This window comes from Piliocolobus tephrosceles, chromosome 15 (genome assembly GCF_002776525.5).
Source record: "Piliocolobus tephrosceles isolate RC106 chromosome 15, ASM277652v3, whole genome shotgun sequence".
In the NCBI taxonomy this organism is placed as follows: Eukaryota; Metazoa; Chordata; class Mammalia; order Primates; family Cercopithecidae; genus Piliocolobus; species Piliocolobus tephrosceles.
The window spans coordinates 46,315,482-46,334,311 of record NC_045448.1 but is presented as its reverse complement, the minus strand read 5'-3'; the positions used below and the strand labels follow the sequence as shown (position 1 = coordinate 46,334,311).

The window sequence follows — 18,830 nt, the reverse complement described above, 5'->3', positions numbered from 1 at the left end:
TTGACAAAGATTCAGTGATTACCTACCATGTACCTGGCTCCACATTATGGCAATGTAAGGGATCAATAATAATAATAATAATAATAATAAGCAATTACTAAGCCCTTCCTATGAGTTTTCCCAAGCATCACCTCATTTAATATTCACAGTAATCCCATGAGGTAGATACTATTACTATCCCAGCTTTTAAGTGAGAAAATTGAGGATCAGAAGGTAGAAAGAACTGGCTTAGGATCCACATGTGGAGGGAGGATCCCATCACAGGAGTATGTGACTCACAAGCGAGTAATCATCCAGCTTGGCTGAACTTCCGGCTCCCCAGAAGATACCATGGGGAGCACTGAAATCTCTGCCCATTATGATTTCCAGACCTCATGTAGAATTAATTTCAGAATCCATCATTTCACAGCCAACTCAGAAAAATCAGGTTTTTCCTTTATGGGCTTACATTATTTTGGATACAAAACGATTTTCAGAAATCAGATCTACCCCCAAAGCAGGATTATTAGCCAAAAGAGACTATGTAGTCAAATAAAAACCTAGAGAGGAATGTAGACATATTCAATGTAAAAGCAGTATTTTTGCCCTGAGAATGAAGTCTCCCAAGAGGACAGTTAAAGGAGAGGACAATACTCATTTGAATGTGTAAACTCTGGTATGTTGGTTTAAAACAGTCAGTCTATTTCCTTATGGCAAAGGAGAGAAACTCCCCCCACTCTGGTGGCCTTACTTGCTTTTGGGAAGAGCTCAGTGGCAGAGTCTCCAGTACTTTTGATAGCCAACTGTTCTCTTCATTTTCCTTGAAACATCAGATTGATTCTGAGCTATTAGGACTAAAATCCTCTGTGTCATGTTCCTTCTTCTGTGAAATTTGACCAATAATTTTCTTGACTGCTGGCTTCCCTTCAAACAAGAGCAAGAGAAACCACCCTGCAATTCTTTAGATTCTCCAAGTGAAATGCCCGCTCTCCGTCTCCGGTTTTGTTTTCCCCTCCTAGACCTAACCGCTGCCGTGCACTCTCCATGGCTACTCTTTCTCCTTTCCCTCATTTTTTTTTTTTTTTTTTTTTTTTTTTTTGAGACGGAGTCTCGCTCTGTCGCCTGGGCTGGAGTGCAGTGGCCGGATCTCAGCTCACTGCAAGCTCCGCCTCCCGGGTTTACGCCATTCTCCTGCCTTAGCCTCCCGAGTAGCTGGGACTACAGGCGCCCGCCACCTTGCCCGGCTAGTTTTTGTATTTTTAGTAGAGACGAGGTTTCACTGTGGTAGCCAGGATGGTCTCGATCTCCTGACCTCGTGATCCGCCCGTCTCGGCCTCCCAAAGTGCTGGGATTACAGGCTTGAGCCACCGCGCCCGGCCCCCTCCCTCATTTCAGTAAGCGATGCTTTTACTCCTCCTATTGCTCTAGCCAGACCTTCAGGGGGCCTTTTTTCTCCAAATAGGCATCCTTTTCAGAAACAACACCATGTGTGATGACTGAATGAATGTCTCCGGCCAGCCACAGAGGAGGGTGGGGACAGATGTATAGACCATGAACTTGGCTAACAAGCAAATGAAGGCTGCACAGACCAAACCCCATCAATCAAAGGACCCACTTGCTTTCAGTGAAGGGCAGACTGTAAAGGTGGGGAGCATATACTCATGGTAACCCAGCCTTCTGATTTCCTAATTGTTTCAAAGTGTCAACAGTGACCTCAGCAGTTCTCCAACCTCCTTTCACATTTTTCTTAATCATCTTATTATTTGAAACTGGGATGAAAGCAACCAGGTCACAGTTACCAAATTGCTCATTACTGGGTCACAGGGATGTTTACGTTAGAATCCTGTGTATTGCAGGTGCAAGGCAGCTCATGTCCACCTGTGCACATTGTTTCCTGAGAAGTCCTAGAAAGCAACTCTCACGTGACATTCTCCATCGTAGAGGAGTGTGGTCACCTCTTTGAAGTTGGCTTACCTTGGACACAGCCCTAAGCTGCGTACCTTGGAGGATCCAAGAGAAGGAGAGGTCATGGTCTCTGACCTCCAAGGGCTGGCAATTTGGTTGGGGAGGAGACAAGACTAATAAAAATGAAACATTTTGAGACTAAGCAAGCATCACATCTGTACCCACACTCCAAAATCCCATAAGCCACTGGGCAAATGATCATTCATCTTTTGGAGAAACCTCACCCCAATCCTCCTGCCCTGGAACATTATAAACCAAGCTCTTTCCTCTGTAACTTTAGGCCCTTGGTTGACACAGGCTTCTAGAAGTAAAGAAATGTCTACGTCTTATATCAAAAAGAAAATCAAAGATGAAGAGTCATATACAAAGATAAAAGAGAAGGCAAAGGGTGGGATCACTCTCTCTCAGTCGAGTTCCCCGTGGTACCTGGTACCCTCTGTGACGGGGTGCTAATTACAGAGGAGGAAAGCAGCCTGTGTCTGGTTCCAGGCTGGCTTAATTATACCTCTGAATCTTGCTTGAATCTAAAACACTGATTTATAATTCAGACAAATATACAAAAAGAACTTGGGAGCTTTGATGCAAGCACTGATGCACATAGAGGTATTTTCAAAATCTGGCCTGCTGTATGCAACAATGGCCAGATACCATGTTGTATATACACAGCATGAGATTAGATGATAAAGGGGTCCCCAATGGAGAATGCTAAGGAATTTGAAAAGAAATGGGGCTTCTTGGTTCCTTACACCCCTCTCAGCTTATTCTTCCAGCCATGTGTTTGGTGGCTCAAATCTCTGAGCAAGATAGACTAGATGAAAATTTTTCACTGCGGATTTGGGTTTTATGAGACGTGCATCTCTTTGTGCAAAAAAATGTTAGGCTTTTAGACTCTTGCCAATAGCAAAATCACTCCCCCTACTTCACAGGGAGCTGGCAGCAATGTCTGGGAATGTCTGCCCTATGGAAGTGCAGAAGACCAGATGGCAAGAGGCCAAGGTGATGGGCTGAGCTTAGCACCTCTGTTCTGCTTTGGATAGTTGATACTTGTGAAATACTACTTCCCTGCCATCTTAATCCAAAGAGAACGTGCCAGTGCCTAGAACTGACGCTTCCACTACACTGTGGCCAAGCAAACATCAGATGGAACAATTCTCTAGCAGCGTGATTCATGTGGAGGGCCACTCGGGAGAGGTTGGACACCTTCATGGGACTGTCCCGGTATGTCCTCACCAGCCCAGGTCAATGGCACAAGAGTTCCTGGGACCTTCTAGAATACATAATCATACGAAAGATCCCTAAACATATATTACAAAGGTCTCAAATATTTTTCTCTAAATCTTGCATTTTTGGCTTAAGTCATCCAGACAATTACTCTAATTCACCACACACACATCATATATTTTCAACTCACATCAGTATATTAGAATTCTCACGAAATCATAAGGCACAGTGAATGGGCTTTCTTGAGGGAAAGGGTTTTAGATTCTCTTAAAAGCCTTGGACTCTGGGAGGACAATATTATTTCCAGCCCTATTGGTCAGGCAATGCCCAATCTCTGGGAAGACTGTAATCTTAACTCAGAAAAATCATCCACAAAGCCCCCCTGATCACTGGACACTAAGAGAGACACAGAAATATCCTCTCAGGGCAGGCTGAGGTCTACACAGGTTTATACCCCCGAGGTCTATACAGAACCCCGAGTTCTGTGCCAGTCGACATACCCACCACTGCTGCGAAGCAGAGCCAAGAACCGCAGGGTTCTTCTGCAGATATGCTTCTCCCTGCTCATTCAGGTCCAAAGGCCCAGCCTCGTAGATGTTCAGACATTAAAATGTGTCTGGGGAGTGAAGAGAGAGGCAGTGATTCTTGCCCATTAAACCCAAACTGCAGAGTCAGATGACAAAAATATAAGAGGAAAATAATGAAATAAAGGAAGATGAATAACTAGCAGTATCTCAAATAGTCCTGAAGAGAAAACTGTAGAGACAAAGCCCAGTCATCTATCTGAGGTCCCCACCAGAGCCAGGACTGATGAATAAGTGGCTGGTCCTCATTCAGGACTCACTGCTTTATGATATGATGGGTGTGAGAAGGGGTCACATGTCATGTCACCCCTGTTGCCTTCATCCCTCAGGAATCTCTTTTTGCCCAAAAGTTACCCCTACCCAGGGCTAAGTGGGAGCCTCTCCACGAGGCAGGTGAGCAGGCAGCACATCCCCCTTCCACTGCAAGTCAGGGACTGCAAACTCTACCTGCAGAGATCTTTCCCCATAGGTCAAGACATTCTCCCTGCTAATGCTTAAATTCTTATATGCAGCCTCTGCCTTCGTCAGGTCCAAAGTACTTCTCCCCAGAGTTTCCAACTCAAAAAGGGAGACTGAGTCACAGGGAGCACCTTGTTAAGAGGAAGAGATATGAGGACAACTGATGACAATAATAATATCTATGATTTGGGCCCCTGCTAGGTCCTGACCATATTCTGTGAGGAAGGTATTAGTATAAATATTTTCAGGTGACCAAAATGAGATGGAGAGAGATTAAGAAACCTCTTTAAGTTCAGATATCTGTAACTGCAGTCTGGTATTCAAACACATGGATGTCTGACTTTAGAGTTCTGCATTTAACTACAGACCATAGAATAAACATGCAAAGAGAACATACTTGCAGTAGCTGACCACAAAACAGCAGCCAGAACTATGTATTTAGGGTAATTATTCTCAACTGTGATGCAGTGATAGAACTGGGGTGTCTAAATCAGCTGTGAGGTTGATAAAGTAGCTGGGCAGCACTAATACAGTAATTATAGCAACGGTTAATATCTAGTGCTCACTGCCTAACCAAATACTGCGCTAAGTACATTAATGCATTGTTCTATTTAAGCCTCACAATCTCTCTATGGGGAGGGTACTATGACAATATGTTATAGATTCTAGAACACACTTTTTTCATATTTTAACAAATCTGAAATTAAGATGCAACCTACAACTGGTAATTTTTCTTTTTAGTAAAAAAAACAAAAAAGGTAGGGGGAAAGGGAATAAAAAATGAATGTAACAAATAGAAAACAGTGATAAAGAGGCCGGGCGTGGGGGCTCACACCTGTAACCCCAGCACTTTGGGAGGCCACGGTGGGCAGATCACTTGAGGTCAGGAGTTCGAGACTAGCCTGGCCAACATGGTGAAACCCTGTCTCTACTAAAAATACAAAAATTAGCCGGGCATGGTGGCACGTGCCTGTAATCCTAGCTACTTGGGGCGGCTGAGGCATGAGAATTGCCTGAACCCGGGTGGTGGAGGCTGCAGTGAGCCAAGATCATGCTACTGCACCACTCCAGCCTGGGTGACAGGGTGAGACTCTGTGTCTCAAAAACAAACAAACAAACAAAAAACAAAACAAAACAAAAAAACAAAAACAGGGATAAAGAGAATAGATATTAAACCAACTATATCAATAATCACTTTAAATGTGAATGGTCTAAATATATCAATTAAAAGACAGAGATGGAGTAGATAAAACAAATGAGCTAGGGGCAGGGTCAGCTTATGAGTGGCTTTGAGTAAGTGGCAGAAGAGTGTGGATGTGATCTTGTGATAATGGAGTCATGGCAGGCTTCTGAGCAGGAGAGCAACCCAACTCCTTGCTTATTAGAATTAATTGGCCAAGAATGTTAGAAGAAGAGACCCAGAAACAAGGAGAGAGAAGGAGGCAACAATCACCAGTATGAATCCTTAGCTTGCTGCTGCATGACCAGAGGGAAGCAAAACCAATTAAGTGTAGTCTCCACGGCCTCAGCTCACTGTGGTACCCCTACCACTCTCCTCCTCATCCCACTTCCAGCCTGAGTCATCTTGAAACAAACACGGCCAACTGGGAGGGACCGAGCACAGAGACCAGCTTCAGACATTCACACAGGACTCTGCTTACCATGGCAAAGCTGCTACTTGTTTGCTGAAACAATTCCCATTTTTCGTAGCTCAATCATTAGCCAAAGGCATTGAAGAAACAAAAATCGTATGACTAAGCCTTGGAGCATTCAGTACTGGCTGTTGAATATATTGAAGCAATAATTGTTCCAAGACATCTACTTTCTATAGAGCACAGCACAGTCATAAAATAAAATATATTGATGCCAAATTCCCCCATATAGGACAGGTCCCAACACCTCAAATTAGCCCCTGTTTGGAAGACCCTATCCAGACAAAGTGTTTTCATCAGTTGACTAACTAGCAGGATACACTCATCCCCATTTTTGAGATGGACAAAGTGAATCTCACGAACTTTGCACTCAGCCACTTGCAAAATAGAATAACAATGATAATAATAACAGTAACTAACGTTTAGTGAGCAATTACTCTGTACTAGAACCAGTTGTTACTGCTTTACTTGTGTTAACTCTCATTTGATTCCCACAATATTTCTGTGTGAGTAGGGGGGAGTAATAACCCCATTTAACAGATGAAGAAACTGAGGTTTAGGGAAGTTAAGTTCTTCGCCCGACATCACAGATCTAATGAGCGCAGAGGCAGGGTTAGAGACCAGGGGTTCCAGAGTTGTGCCCTTAACTACTACAATGGGTTCTCCGTTCTATACAAGCTACCATGAAAGACACAAAAATAAGAGATGATGGGGTCCCTCATAATTTTTGCTCTGAACACACATTACTAGCTGAAACACTCAAACAAATTCAATCAGGAATTTCCCTTCGGTTCCAAACTTCCTGTTTGCTCTGAACCTCTGATGTCAATGGCAGTCAGAATTCTACTTCTAAGCTGGTCAGCAATAATGTGGCTTCCTCCAAGGAATGTAAACTTGGCTTTCATCCCAGTCAGCTCGGTCTCTCCTATCTCCTCCTCCCTTCCCCTTTGTTAGGTCACAATGCTTTCGCCCCCACAACTGTCATTGGCAGGTAACACTGCATAGAATCAGTTTGGGATAAAGATAGTCTCAGCCTCAAGTAGATTTGGACCCATGAAAAACAGATGACTGGCCGGGCGCGGTGGCTCATGCCTGTAATTGCAGCACTTTGGGAGGATGAGGTGGGCAGATCACGAGGTCAGGAAATCGAGACCATCCTGGCTAACACGGTGAAACCCTATCTCTACTAAAAATACAAAAAAAAAAAAAAAAATTAGCTGGGCATGGTGGCAGGCGCCTGTAGTCCCAGCTACTCGGGAGGCTGAGACAGGAGAATGGCATGAACCCAGGAGGCAGAGCTTGCAGTGGGCTGAAATTGCACCACTGCACTCCAGCCTGGGCGACAGAGCGAGACTCCATCCCAAAAAAAAAAAACAATGATGACTCCTGAAAAACTCATGCTGGCATCTGGCATTCCTTTATTAGGGGACAAGCCCTTCATTTATATGACATGGGAGAGGGACAGAATGATTTTTATGACTAAAGTGCACATTTCCAAAGTCAGCTTCTTTGGTGACGCTGAAGCCCTATATGACAAGAGCGTGGGGCCGGGTTCTCATGAAGGTGGCTAGGTGCAAAGGGAGCCCAACAGGGAAGTCAAGGCACCAAAGTCAGACTTTGCAGCTTTCTTTCTTTCTTTTCTTTTTGAGACGGAGTCTTGCTCTGTCGCCCAGGTTGGAGTGCAGTAGCACAATCTTGGCTCACTGCAAGCTCTGCCTCCTGGGTTCACGCCATTCTCCTGCCTCAGCCTCCCGAGTAGCTGGGACTACAGACATCCACCACCACGCCCAGCTAATTTTTTTTTTTTTTTTTTGTATATTTAGGAGAGATGGGGTTTTACCATGTTAGCCAGGATGGTCTCGATCTCCTGACCTCGTGATCTGCCCGCTTCGGCCTCCCAAAGTGCTGGGATTACAGGCGTGAGCCACTGCGCCTGGCTGACTTTGCAGGTTTATAATGCAAGCAGATATGTCAGCCCTTGCAGCCTATTGGTTACTGTCATGCACATTTATCAGTATCTAGGTATTCTGTCCCTGGGTTCCAAAGTGACCACATGAATAAAATAACACCTGATTGTGAGATCTGGGCCCTTAGCCTGCAAAAGAGACACACACTAGTGTATCTACCAACCTGCTCCTTCCAGACTGCAGTGTTAGTGCACTGCCACCATCGTGGGGGTACCTGTAACTCCTCAGGCACTGGCTGAGCCCCCAAACAACCCTGGAGACATTTTTATGCCCAGTAGCTTATTTAACTATTATAATTTATGCCAGGTCCACAGGCCTTGCACTCTTATTTTAATATACATTAGTGGTGCCATTTTACAGATAAGGAAACTGTGGCTCAGAGAGATGAGGTCATTTGCCCAGCACTACACAGTTAGTAAGTGACAATACTAGGACTTGAACTGAGGTTCTCAGTATTAGTTTGCTAGAACTGCTATAACAAAAAACTACAGATTGAGTGACTTAACAGGAATTTATTTTCTTGCAGTTGTGAAGGCTGGAAGCGTAAGACCAAGGTGCTGGCAGGGTTGGTTTCTTCTGAGTCTCTCTCCTTGGCTTGCAGCAGGTTGTATTCTCCCAGTTTCTTCACAAGGTCTTTCCTTGTGCTTGTCTGTGTCCTAATCTCCTCTTCTTATAAGGACATCATCCATATTGGATTAGGTCACCCAATGACCTCATTTTCCCTTCTTTACCTCTTTAAAGGCCCTATCTCCAAATGCCATCACATTCTGAGGTACTGGGGATTGGAGCTTCAACATATGAATCTGGGGATCGGGGGTATGATTCAGCCCATTCACCCTCTGACTCCAAAACTGTGTTCTCCGCTTAGCCAACCAATAATAATGGAGCCTACTAGGTGTCAAAGATTGCACTCAGCACTTCTGCAAATGTTTTCTCATGTAATTTTCAAAACAGTCCAGAGAGGTTTGCATTATAATTCCCATGGAACAGTGAGAAAACTGCATTTCAAACAGTTTAATTATTCTACCCAGGAAAACACAACAAAGATGAGGCAGACCCAGGATTCAGCCTCATTCTTCTGACCCCAAACTCTGTGCTGTCTCCAACATACAGTGTTGCTTCCCATGTAAAACTGGGACTGACAGCAATGAGGACAGGGTGACCTGACAGTGCCAGTGATGGTGGTGGGATGTGGCAAGATCTCCTTTTTGGAAAGGTCATAAATTCAGTGGACAATAAGAGTATCCACTGTATAATGTTGGTGTGATAACCAAATAAGTTAATATGTGCAAAGTGTTTAGAATAGTGTCTGGCTACACAAAGGCTAAGTAAGTGTTTTGCTATTATTGTTGCTGTTGTTGTTGCCGCTGCTATTATGATTCTTATTCATTTCTGGATAAAGAGTATAGATTTTGAATATTCACCACTATTTTACTTTCCTTCCTAAAATTACACACAAAGATGGAGAGAATAAGAAAAGAAACAACGCAACACAATGTTGAAATCTTGAAAGTAAACGGATGAGTGGTAACTGAATTAGTATATCCAAGAAAACAGAATCCGGAACCAGCAATGGGGAAGGTCAAGAGGAATAAAATTTATGCTGCAGAATTTCCACCTTCGTATTCCCAAAGCTCAGGAAATACGCAGTAACAGCTACTCTGGAGATGAGGGTGATGTGGAGAGAGATAAAAGAGAGATTTGCTTGAAAACTAATTATAAACCCAGATTCTTTTTTCCTCTTGACATGGTCCCTTCCCTGTCCCTAGAGGTTTGTTCTCTGGAGCAGTGAAACAAGATCTCTAGACTAAGCATGGAGTGAGGGTAGTTGGACATGAGGGTATAGTACTGAACACAGGAGAATTAAATAAACATGTCTATTCTGGAAGCTGGGTCCTTCAATCTGGCTTCACTTGGTTCCTGCGGTGCTGGCCACTAGGCCATCTCCCTTTAGGCAAGACTCTGGGAGTAATCAAAGCACTCCAAGAGGAAAGGCCTAAAAATAGTGATAGTCTGAGGCTCCCCAAGTAAGTGGGCCACCCAGATTAGTCTATGGTGAACCACAAGTTGACTAGTCCAATATCTGAATGATAGTTCCAGAAAGAGAAAACAGAAGAGAAAGAATCATTAAAGAAATAAGTAATACATTTTCTAGAACTGAAGGGCTTAATTTTCTAAATTGAAGAGATCTATCCTGGGTGAGTGCAATAGATGAAAACAGACCTATGTCGTATCATTCAATAATTTTAGAATAATGGAGACAAAGCTTTAACACACTTCTGGAAAACAGAAATCGATCCATACAAATGATTGAGAATCCAATTGACTTCAGACTTCTGCACAGCAACACTGAGAGTTGGAAGACAATGGAACGATACCTTAAAATTGAGTGAAAATGCTTTTTTTTTTTAACTTCAACTTTTATTTTAAGTTCTGAGTTCTTATGCAGGATGTGCACGTTTGTTATACAGGTAAATGCATGCCATGGTGGTCTGCTGCACAGATCATCCCATCACCTGGCTAAGCCCAGCATCCATTAGCTATTCTTTCCGACGCTCTCCCTCTCCCCACCCTCCCAACTCCATCCCTTACAGACCCCAGAGTGTGTAGTTCCCCACCATGTGTCCATGTGTTCTCATCGTTCAGCACCCACTTGCAGGTGAGAACATGTGGTGTTTGCTTTTCTGTTCCTGTGTTAGCTTGCTGAGGATAACGGCTTCCAGCTCTACCCACATCCCTGCAAAGGACATGATCTCATCTGAAGATTCTTTTTAATCTAAAATTCTATGCCCAGTCAAACTCTTCATCAAGTCTGAGAGTAAAATAAAGATGATTTTAGATATAAAAGGAAAGTCTCAAAATTTCACTTCCTATATATTTGTTCTCAGAAATCTACTAAAGGTGCTTCACCAAACTGATGCAGTATACAAAAAGAGGAAGGCAGGAGATACTGGAACCAGGAACTTAACATGACAGTGGGAAAAGGAAGCCTAGGATGAAAGTGAAGTGGGATCCCAGGGTGACAACTTTGTGGCACACACATAGGGCAGAAGGTAACCTTTTAGACTGGAACAGTTTACAAAGCTTGGGGAAGAATGTATCCAAGAATATGAAATTGATAGAATACTGATTATACCTAAACATCCTAAAAGGAGATATGGACAGTTTGTAGAGAGTTTGTGGTTGAATCAATAATCATTACATAGAAAACAAAGAGATATTTATTAACTCCAGGGAAAATAAACAGAAAAAATGCATTGGGAAGGAAAAGTAACTATAGCATACCACATAACTGAATTCCAAATAGTATTTCATAGTCATACTAATGTATACTATATATTCATTTAACTAAAATTACAGAAAATTATATTGAGAAGATGGGAGTTTGGGAAGGGTGTGCATATGTGATAGGGCTGTGGAGGTGGGTAGTGGGTGAGAAACAGAACTAAATCCTCATCTTCCACACTGGAAAGTCACTAGAGAATGTCTAAAATAATTGTTTTTAAAATCACAATAAGGCTAGGTGCCGTGGTTCATGGCTGTGTAATTCCAGCACTTTGGGAGGCTGAGGTGAGAGGATTCCTCGAACCCAGGAGTTTCAGGTTGCAGTGAGCTATCACTATAATGCTGCATGACAGCCTGGGCAACAGAGCAAGACCCTGTCTCAAAAAAAAAAAAAAAAAAAAAAAAAAACGGTAACAATAAGATAATGTTGTTTCTACATACAGAGGTACATACCAAAAGACCCAGCTACGAGTTGAATGTGGTTGTTTCTTTGGAAGGGGAAACTGAGGGGAGGGAAGGCAAAAAAAACTGCCTTCTTATTTACCAAAACACCATGTAGAACTGATTCATCTACATGTATATCTTTGATTAAAGTAACATCTGAGCTTTATACTATCTCATTCTGTGAACTCGGGTGAGTTATTCCACCAATTTTGCTTTCCAAGTTCTGCATCTATAAAACGAAGGAGATGGATTATGCAGTTTCCAAGGCCCTCCCTGGTTTAACATTCACTCATCATTACTGCCGTGGTAGCTGATCTCCTTCCATTAGAGACTCGGTCCTTAGATCTTTAGGAGTTTTATGTCAAAATATCGTTTTCTATAATGGGTGGGGTAATGCTGACAGCTAAGAACAATGCTCTCTGGGGAAAACAATCCCCAAGTACCCTCAGTGACTTTCTAAAGCTCAGGTCCTAGAAGACTCAAAGGCAAAAAGAGATGCCCCTACTTTCTCCTCCCTTTCTTTGTATTAGAGTTTTAAATAACTTGATAATGTATTAAAAGAGGATGAGACTACACGTTAGACCTTCCAGTTATTAATTCAGGTTTAACTAAAGATTTTCACCCAAGTCAGGAAATTCCTAACCATGTGCCAATGGCAGGATATGATTCCAGAGATTAAGCCACACACTTTCCCCTCTGACTAGCAGGATGGCAGGACTAAAATGTATATCACAACTTCGTATGCATTTTCCATACGGAGGCCTGGTTTGGAGGGCACAGCTAGAGACCTCAGTACAACCCCAGCTCCTTCTAGGAAAGCCCCTCCTAAGCCTCTCCTATGGGCTTTGTTCCCTGTCTCTGGAGAGAACAAGATAGTTAAGACAGGTTTATAAGGTGCACTGAGGTTCTGACTAAATTTTTGTTCCTTGCTCTTAATTCTTATTTGACTTTTTGTAAACATCATGGTCAACAATGAAAGCCCTTTCTAAGTACCTCCTGAGTACAGAAGAATCTAGGCTTCGCCAAGGCAGAGGCACCTCCTCTCTCTGCCCTCTGCCCAATTCTGGCACCGGGCACATGACAGGCACTGAGGGAAGACTGACTCCCAGGGAATGATGATAAGGGCTCATTAGAAATCAAAAGGCTTGGAGAATCTAGGGAGGGAGAGTTTATAACTTATACCTTTCTCCGCTGGTGGATGAAGACCAAATTTTAGTGCTCAAAATGACAAATGTTAATTATTCATGATATGTGACATAATAACCTGCTCTGTCATTTCCCACTGGCTTTCATATCCTCTATCACAGTCTGACTTCCAGCGATCACTCTCAGCTACCTTTTGAAGGAGACAAGGCAGGTACTATCTGAACTTCACAAGTGGAGACCAGTCACAAAGAGCTTTTGTAAGCTGCTCAAGAAGATTTCTCAGAAAGTTCTCTAGAAACTGTTAAACTGTTTACTCCTGGGTAGTTATGAGTTTGATGAAGAAAAACGGACTTTACACCTTTCTTCACTGCTTAAATTTGTATTTTTCCTATGACTACTACTTTATCATTTCAAAAAAGAAATAGTTCAATTTTATCAGAAGGAAAGAATGAAGAAAAAAGGATAAGAAATAATTCATTTCTCTAAAGTGATTTCAGGCATCCCTTTTGGTGACTGGGATGGATAAGAAATCTCTAATGTTCTTTCACTGTATCTTAATAATGTAAATTTGAGGTATAATGTGACTGGCTAATATTTACTGAGAACTTACTGTGTGGCAGGTGGTATTTTAAATTATTTAGATCTATCCACTCATGAAATCCCTACAACTTTGTGAGACAGGTATAACTATCATTCCCCCTTTATTGATGAGGATGCAGGCAGAAAACATGGGGACACTTGGTCAGGGCTGTGGAGTCTACATCCTTCTCCACCCTCTGCTGCACAGCGCTCCTGGCTTCTGGATTACAAAAGAAAAAAAAGATACCTTCCTGGCTGCCAAGCCTTCAGCTCCATTCCCAGGCCCCCCTGCTCCCTTCACTGTCTGAGGCATCATCACAAAATCTCTCCTTCATGACATGTGGACAGAGGGAGTATTCTCTGAAAGTCAGCTGCTGCCGTTGAGCGGCTCGGAGAGTCACATGCATAAGCACTGAGCAGCATGTTGAGGAGGAGGAATTTCCCTGAATCAACCGGAAGGCCCACCCTTCAAAAACCTCCCACAGTGTCTACAAGTGTATGGGGGGGCGGGTTGTTAAATGCCATAATTAGGAAGAGTGGAAACAGGTGATCTAATGCATTCTTCTACTACAGCACAAGGGACAGGAACCCCACCCCCACCCCTCCCCCCACCCCGTGTCCAGCAGGGGACACAGAGACAGTGCCCTCTGCTGTGTAGGGGGAAAAGAGACCAGAGGAAAAGGAGATTGTGTCTGCTTGGGCTCTCTTTCAAGTGTGAGCCAGAGAAATGACTTCTCTTACTTCTTGAACATGGACCAATTAGCTGCTAATTAGCTTGTGTATCAATTCCAACAGGAAAGCTGGAAAATTCTATCTCAACTTAAGCAATGACGCTTGTCCTCCTAAACTTGGTCTTGCCTGTCTCCCACATAAATTCCCTGTATCACACACATAACATGGTCTCTGCCTGGATCAGAAGAGCCAGAAGCAAACAGGCAGAAACACATACACACAACTTCTCCATCAACCTCATACAGACCTCCCCATAGAGCCCTTCTCAGAGCCTTTTGCAGCTTGATACAAAAGCAACATGGGAAACACAGACCACAGGGTCCTCACGAATCCATAAAATAAAAGATAAGAAGAAATGGGGTGTTTTTAGGGTCACAGAAAAAGAAATATGTTGTATACTAGAAATGCTTCAAACAAAGACTTGAGAAATATACACCTGTGAGGTAGCAACCCACTGGATTAGAAGACTCTGGGGCAGTAGAGACTACAAGAACAAATATTGATTCATCATCTACTGCCAGTAGGATACCGTCTTAGATCAACTAGGTAAGCACTCTCAGGTGGAGTTCTCAATGACAGAAGAGGTATCATAAGTAAAAACCCAAGGGTGGCAGAGGGAACAAGCAGAATGCGCAATAAAGAGACTGTCATGTTGTTCAGGGGAGGCATGATCCCACTATGGGAGGGAGTCAGGGGAGGCCGCTCACAGCTGGAATGCTTGATGAGGTCCCGAGGATGAATTCTCTTCAGCTATGGTGTCCTAATCACCTAGATAACATTTTTTAAAAAATACAGATTCCTAAACTCCATATATCAGATCTATTGAATCAATAGCTCCAGGAGTATTACTCTGGAATCTGTGTTTATGATTATTATGGCAAAACATACATGAAAGTAGACAGAATACTGAACTCCAAGTGCCCATCATCCATCTCCAAAAATCACCTACTCATGACCATTCTGTTTTCACCCATCCCCTTACCTATTTCCCCTCCCCCAGTATTATAGGATCTGTATTTTTTTAAACCAGGGACCCTGAGGCAGTCAGATCTTGGATGTGAACTGGGAACCACTGATGCAGACACAGATTAGGAGCAAGGGAATCCCAGGGACAATGGGGGTAAAGGCTCAGAGAAGTGAGAGGGAATGGTATTTGGGGGATAATGGCAAGTAATTTGGAGTGCCTAAAGGGTGGCAATGGGGATAAGGGCCAAAAGGTCATCAGGGCCATCAGGGCCCTGTTAACAGTGCAGTGTCTTTGTGAGAAGCACAAAACTCCATTTCCTCTGGGCAGAAAAGCATCCCTTGCTGAGGGCTGAAGCTCCCCATGCAAGTGGAGAGGGGCTGGACGCCTTCCCCCACCCACTACCTGTGCCCCTCACTTCTGCTGGGCCCAAACTACAAAGCTATGCACAGCAGCCCCAGGGCCTGGGGTCTGGTTCCCAAAAGCGTTTGGACTTTATCTTATAAGGGCTGAAGGCTGCTAAGAAGGGGAACACGCAACAACCAGTCTGTGTTTTAGACTAGTGGGCAGCAATGGAGGGGAGGTGGACGGATAGACTGGAGGGCAGAAAACCAAGAGGCAGTAAGCTAGTGAAGACAGCGACTACTGCAAACTAGCCAGGGAAGAAGGGAGAGGGCTGGGAAGGTCCAATGTTGATGGGGAGAGGTTTAACGGAAGAGATCTTGTGTGGGGCTCTGGAAATAATGGGGGGCTAGATATAGAGGAATGCTGGATACAGAGATGTGAAGACTCATTGGCATGTAGAAGTTGTCTGAAGCCATGGGAAGGTTGAAACTGCCCAGTGTGTAGAATAAGAATGAAGAGGTATGAAGTCCCTGGGGAAAACCAGCATTTACAGGATGAAGGAGCCAGCCATGGTGATAAAAATGGTTAGGGCAATGGGAAGACAGGTGGGGAGAAGAGAATGGCTCATAGAAGCCAATAGAGCAAAAGTGGTCACAGATTGGTGAGAGGAAGACATTCATTTAGGGAAGCTGAAATGTAAGGGAAGGTCAAGTTTTGGAGTACCTAAAATGATTAGCGAAGGAGTTTAGATTTGGACTTGAAAAGGCGGGGTACCAAGTGTCATGGTGTGCAGCATTAGTTAGTGTGTCAGTTACACCTCCTATGCCTGTCATTTACCACGTATGGCTTTGGACACATTCCTTAAATTGAGTCTCTGTATCCCTGCAATAAAATGTTGGTGATTGTACTCACTCTATTAGAGATGGGGAAGACATCTCAAGGAATGGCAGTTTTTCTTCTTGTCCTTGGCACCTAACAATGCACAGCCTTGAAGTACGTGCATTGTATCCAATTCCTGCATCTCTAAGTAGCTTGTAAATTGCTTTGAGGATAGGGATTAAGGCCATTCAGACCATTAACTGAAGTAAATGATCCTATGTTGACATTTATTACGCACAAGTCAAGAAGAGCATGTAGAATAAGAATAAAGGAAGATTGAAGGTTTAATAAAAAGAAGAAATGGCCCTTTGAGTTTGAAACTTAGAGAAGGATCCATATAGATGTCCAATCCTACCACAAGGTGAACAGTGGCAGGTGCAGCAATGAAAGTCTCAAACTGCAATTTCTTCACAAAGGAAAGTGTGAAGGATGCAGAGACTCACTCTGGCTAATGGAGCCAGGCAGGCAGTGCTGCATGGGGTTTTGCGGCTGGACAGAGGAGGTACAAATGAGGGCAGAAGCACAGCAAAGTTGGAAACTGCCAGGTGAGTTTGAGGAAAGCTAAGAACCTTTGTGGGTGCGAAACAGGGGGTGTGGGAAGTGAGGAGAGAAAGGTGTATGAAGCTGTAGCAGACACAGCCTAAAGTGACCCCCAACTCATGCTCTGGTATAATCCCATAATCTTTTGCCCTTGAGTAAAGTGGGGCCTGTGACTTACCTCTAACCAACAGAATATGGCAAAGCTGATGTGATATCACTACTGGGGTTATGCGACATTATATGGCAAAGGGATATTGCAGATATAATTAAGGCTCAAATCATCTGACTTTGAGTTAATCAAAAGGACATTATCTTGGGTAAGCCTGATTAGGGCCATTGACAAGAAGGCCCAGACCTTCCCTGAAGTTAGAGACTTCCGGCAGAAAACACTTGCTCTGCTGCTGGCCTTGAAGGAGCAAGTCACATGAGTTCTAAAGCTGCAAGGAAAAAAAAATCTACCCACAAGCACATGAACTTGAAAGATGAGCCCAAACTTCAGAAGAGAATGCAGCCTGGCTGATTCCTCAATCACAGCCTCATGAGACCCTGAACAGGGCATGTAGATAAGTCATACCTGGACTCCTGACCCACGGAAACTGCAAGACAATGGATGGGTACTGTTTGACACCATTACATTTGCGGTCATTGGATATGCAGCAACAGAAAAAAAATGCATGGACTCCCATGGCAAAGGGCCATGAATGACAGGCTAGGAAGCATGGGCTTTATTATATGGGTTCTAGGAAATCACTGACTAAGGAAGCTAAGAGATGGCAGAAGGAAGGGAAGCCTGGAGTGGGGTTGACCAGAATGCCTTGAAGAACATCTGGCCAGGGCACTGCTCCCAGGAGCAGGCCAGTAATGCTCAGATGAGTAACCAAGTTCTAGGTGAAACCAAGCCAGCTACTCTTCTACCCGATTTAAAAAATAAATAAATAAATAAATAAATAAATAAATAAATAAATAAATAAAAATAAAATAAAAAAAGAGGAGGCAAAGACCAAGTGAAGAAATTAACAGCATTGAGAAAACCTTAAGGAACTTCAGTGTCCTTGTTGCTAATTATAAATATTTACTCCTCTCAGAATTCCTGACCTCACAGAAGAGCCTGCATAGCCTTGTTCTCTTTATGGAAAATTAGTGTGCGCGTGCATGTGTGTGTGGACGTGCGTGTGTTTCTTGGAAGGGCAGCGGGCAGTAATAAAGGATTGGATGATCTGCAAAAAGTCACTTCCTGTTGGATATTGTCTAGTTCCCATTCCCTGTTCCCCACCCAAGATCATAAACCCCCAGTCCCTCAAGCAACTCCTCCTTCCCTGATTCTATCTGCTGGAGAAAACTAAGCCAAACAAACTCAGGAAGTGGCAAGAGACTGGGAAGGGGAGGAAGTTCATGGCACAGAAGAAAAACGTAAAGAGAATGTCCCGATGTTCAAGGAAGAGGGTGGAGGAGAGAGAGAAATGAAGGTCACACCAAGGTCACCTGGCACCAAGCCTTTAAAATGTCATGCTTGAGCTTTAAATCAAAACTGGCACAAACAGTGGGTCAAATCTCCCAGGGCCATTCAAATACTAACATTCACAGGAATAAACAGCCCCCAAAAAAGCCTTCTGTAAGCAAATTGGAACAAACAGCTAATCTAAAGCAGGTTGCTAAGAGATGAGTGGGCAGGAGCTAAAGTCAGTTCAAGTATCTGAAGCATCCTTTATTTTCTTCACTTTCAGCAAAGAGAAGAGGAGAGAAGAAGCTACCTGTAGATGACTCCATGCTGGTGGAGGAACATGAGGGCCGACGTGACCTCTGCAGCATAGAACCGTGAACGAGGCTCATCAAATTTTCGGGAGCGCTGAATCTGAAACATGAGGTCTCCACCATTTACATATTCCATGACGAAAAAGAGGCGGTCCTGAAAGGAGAGAAGAAAATGCCATTTGGGTCATTCAATTGCAGCTGCCCACACAGGCCAGCTTAGTGTGAGCTCAGCATAAGGTTACCAGGAATCAAGGGGGAAGAAGCCTCAAAGGTGGGTGAATCCTGGTAGCACCTGATCCAGAAAGAAGACAAAGGAATAAAGCACACAGATTAGAGT

General features: G+C 43.6%; 1 protein-coding gene across 2 annotated transcripts in view; it reads right to left on the bottom strand.

The window, feature by feature from the left end:
- PRKCE (protein kinase C epsilon) overlaps positions 1 to 18,830 on the bottom strand; it is a 526,340-nt gene that overhangs the window by 69,450 nt on the left and 438,060 nt on the right. For both annotated transcript variants that reach the window (XM_026456102.2, XM_023223844.2), the window contains one exon: positions 18,493 to 18,647. In XM_026456102.2, coding sequence (XP_026311887.1) covers positions 18,493 to 18,647 — 155 coding nt within the window. The remainder of the gene's footprint in view (positions 1 to 18,492; positions 18,648 to 18,830) is intronic.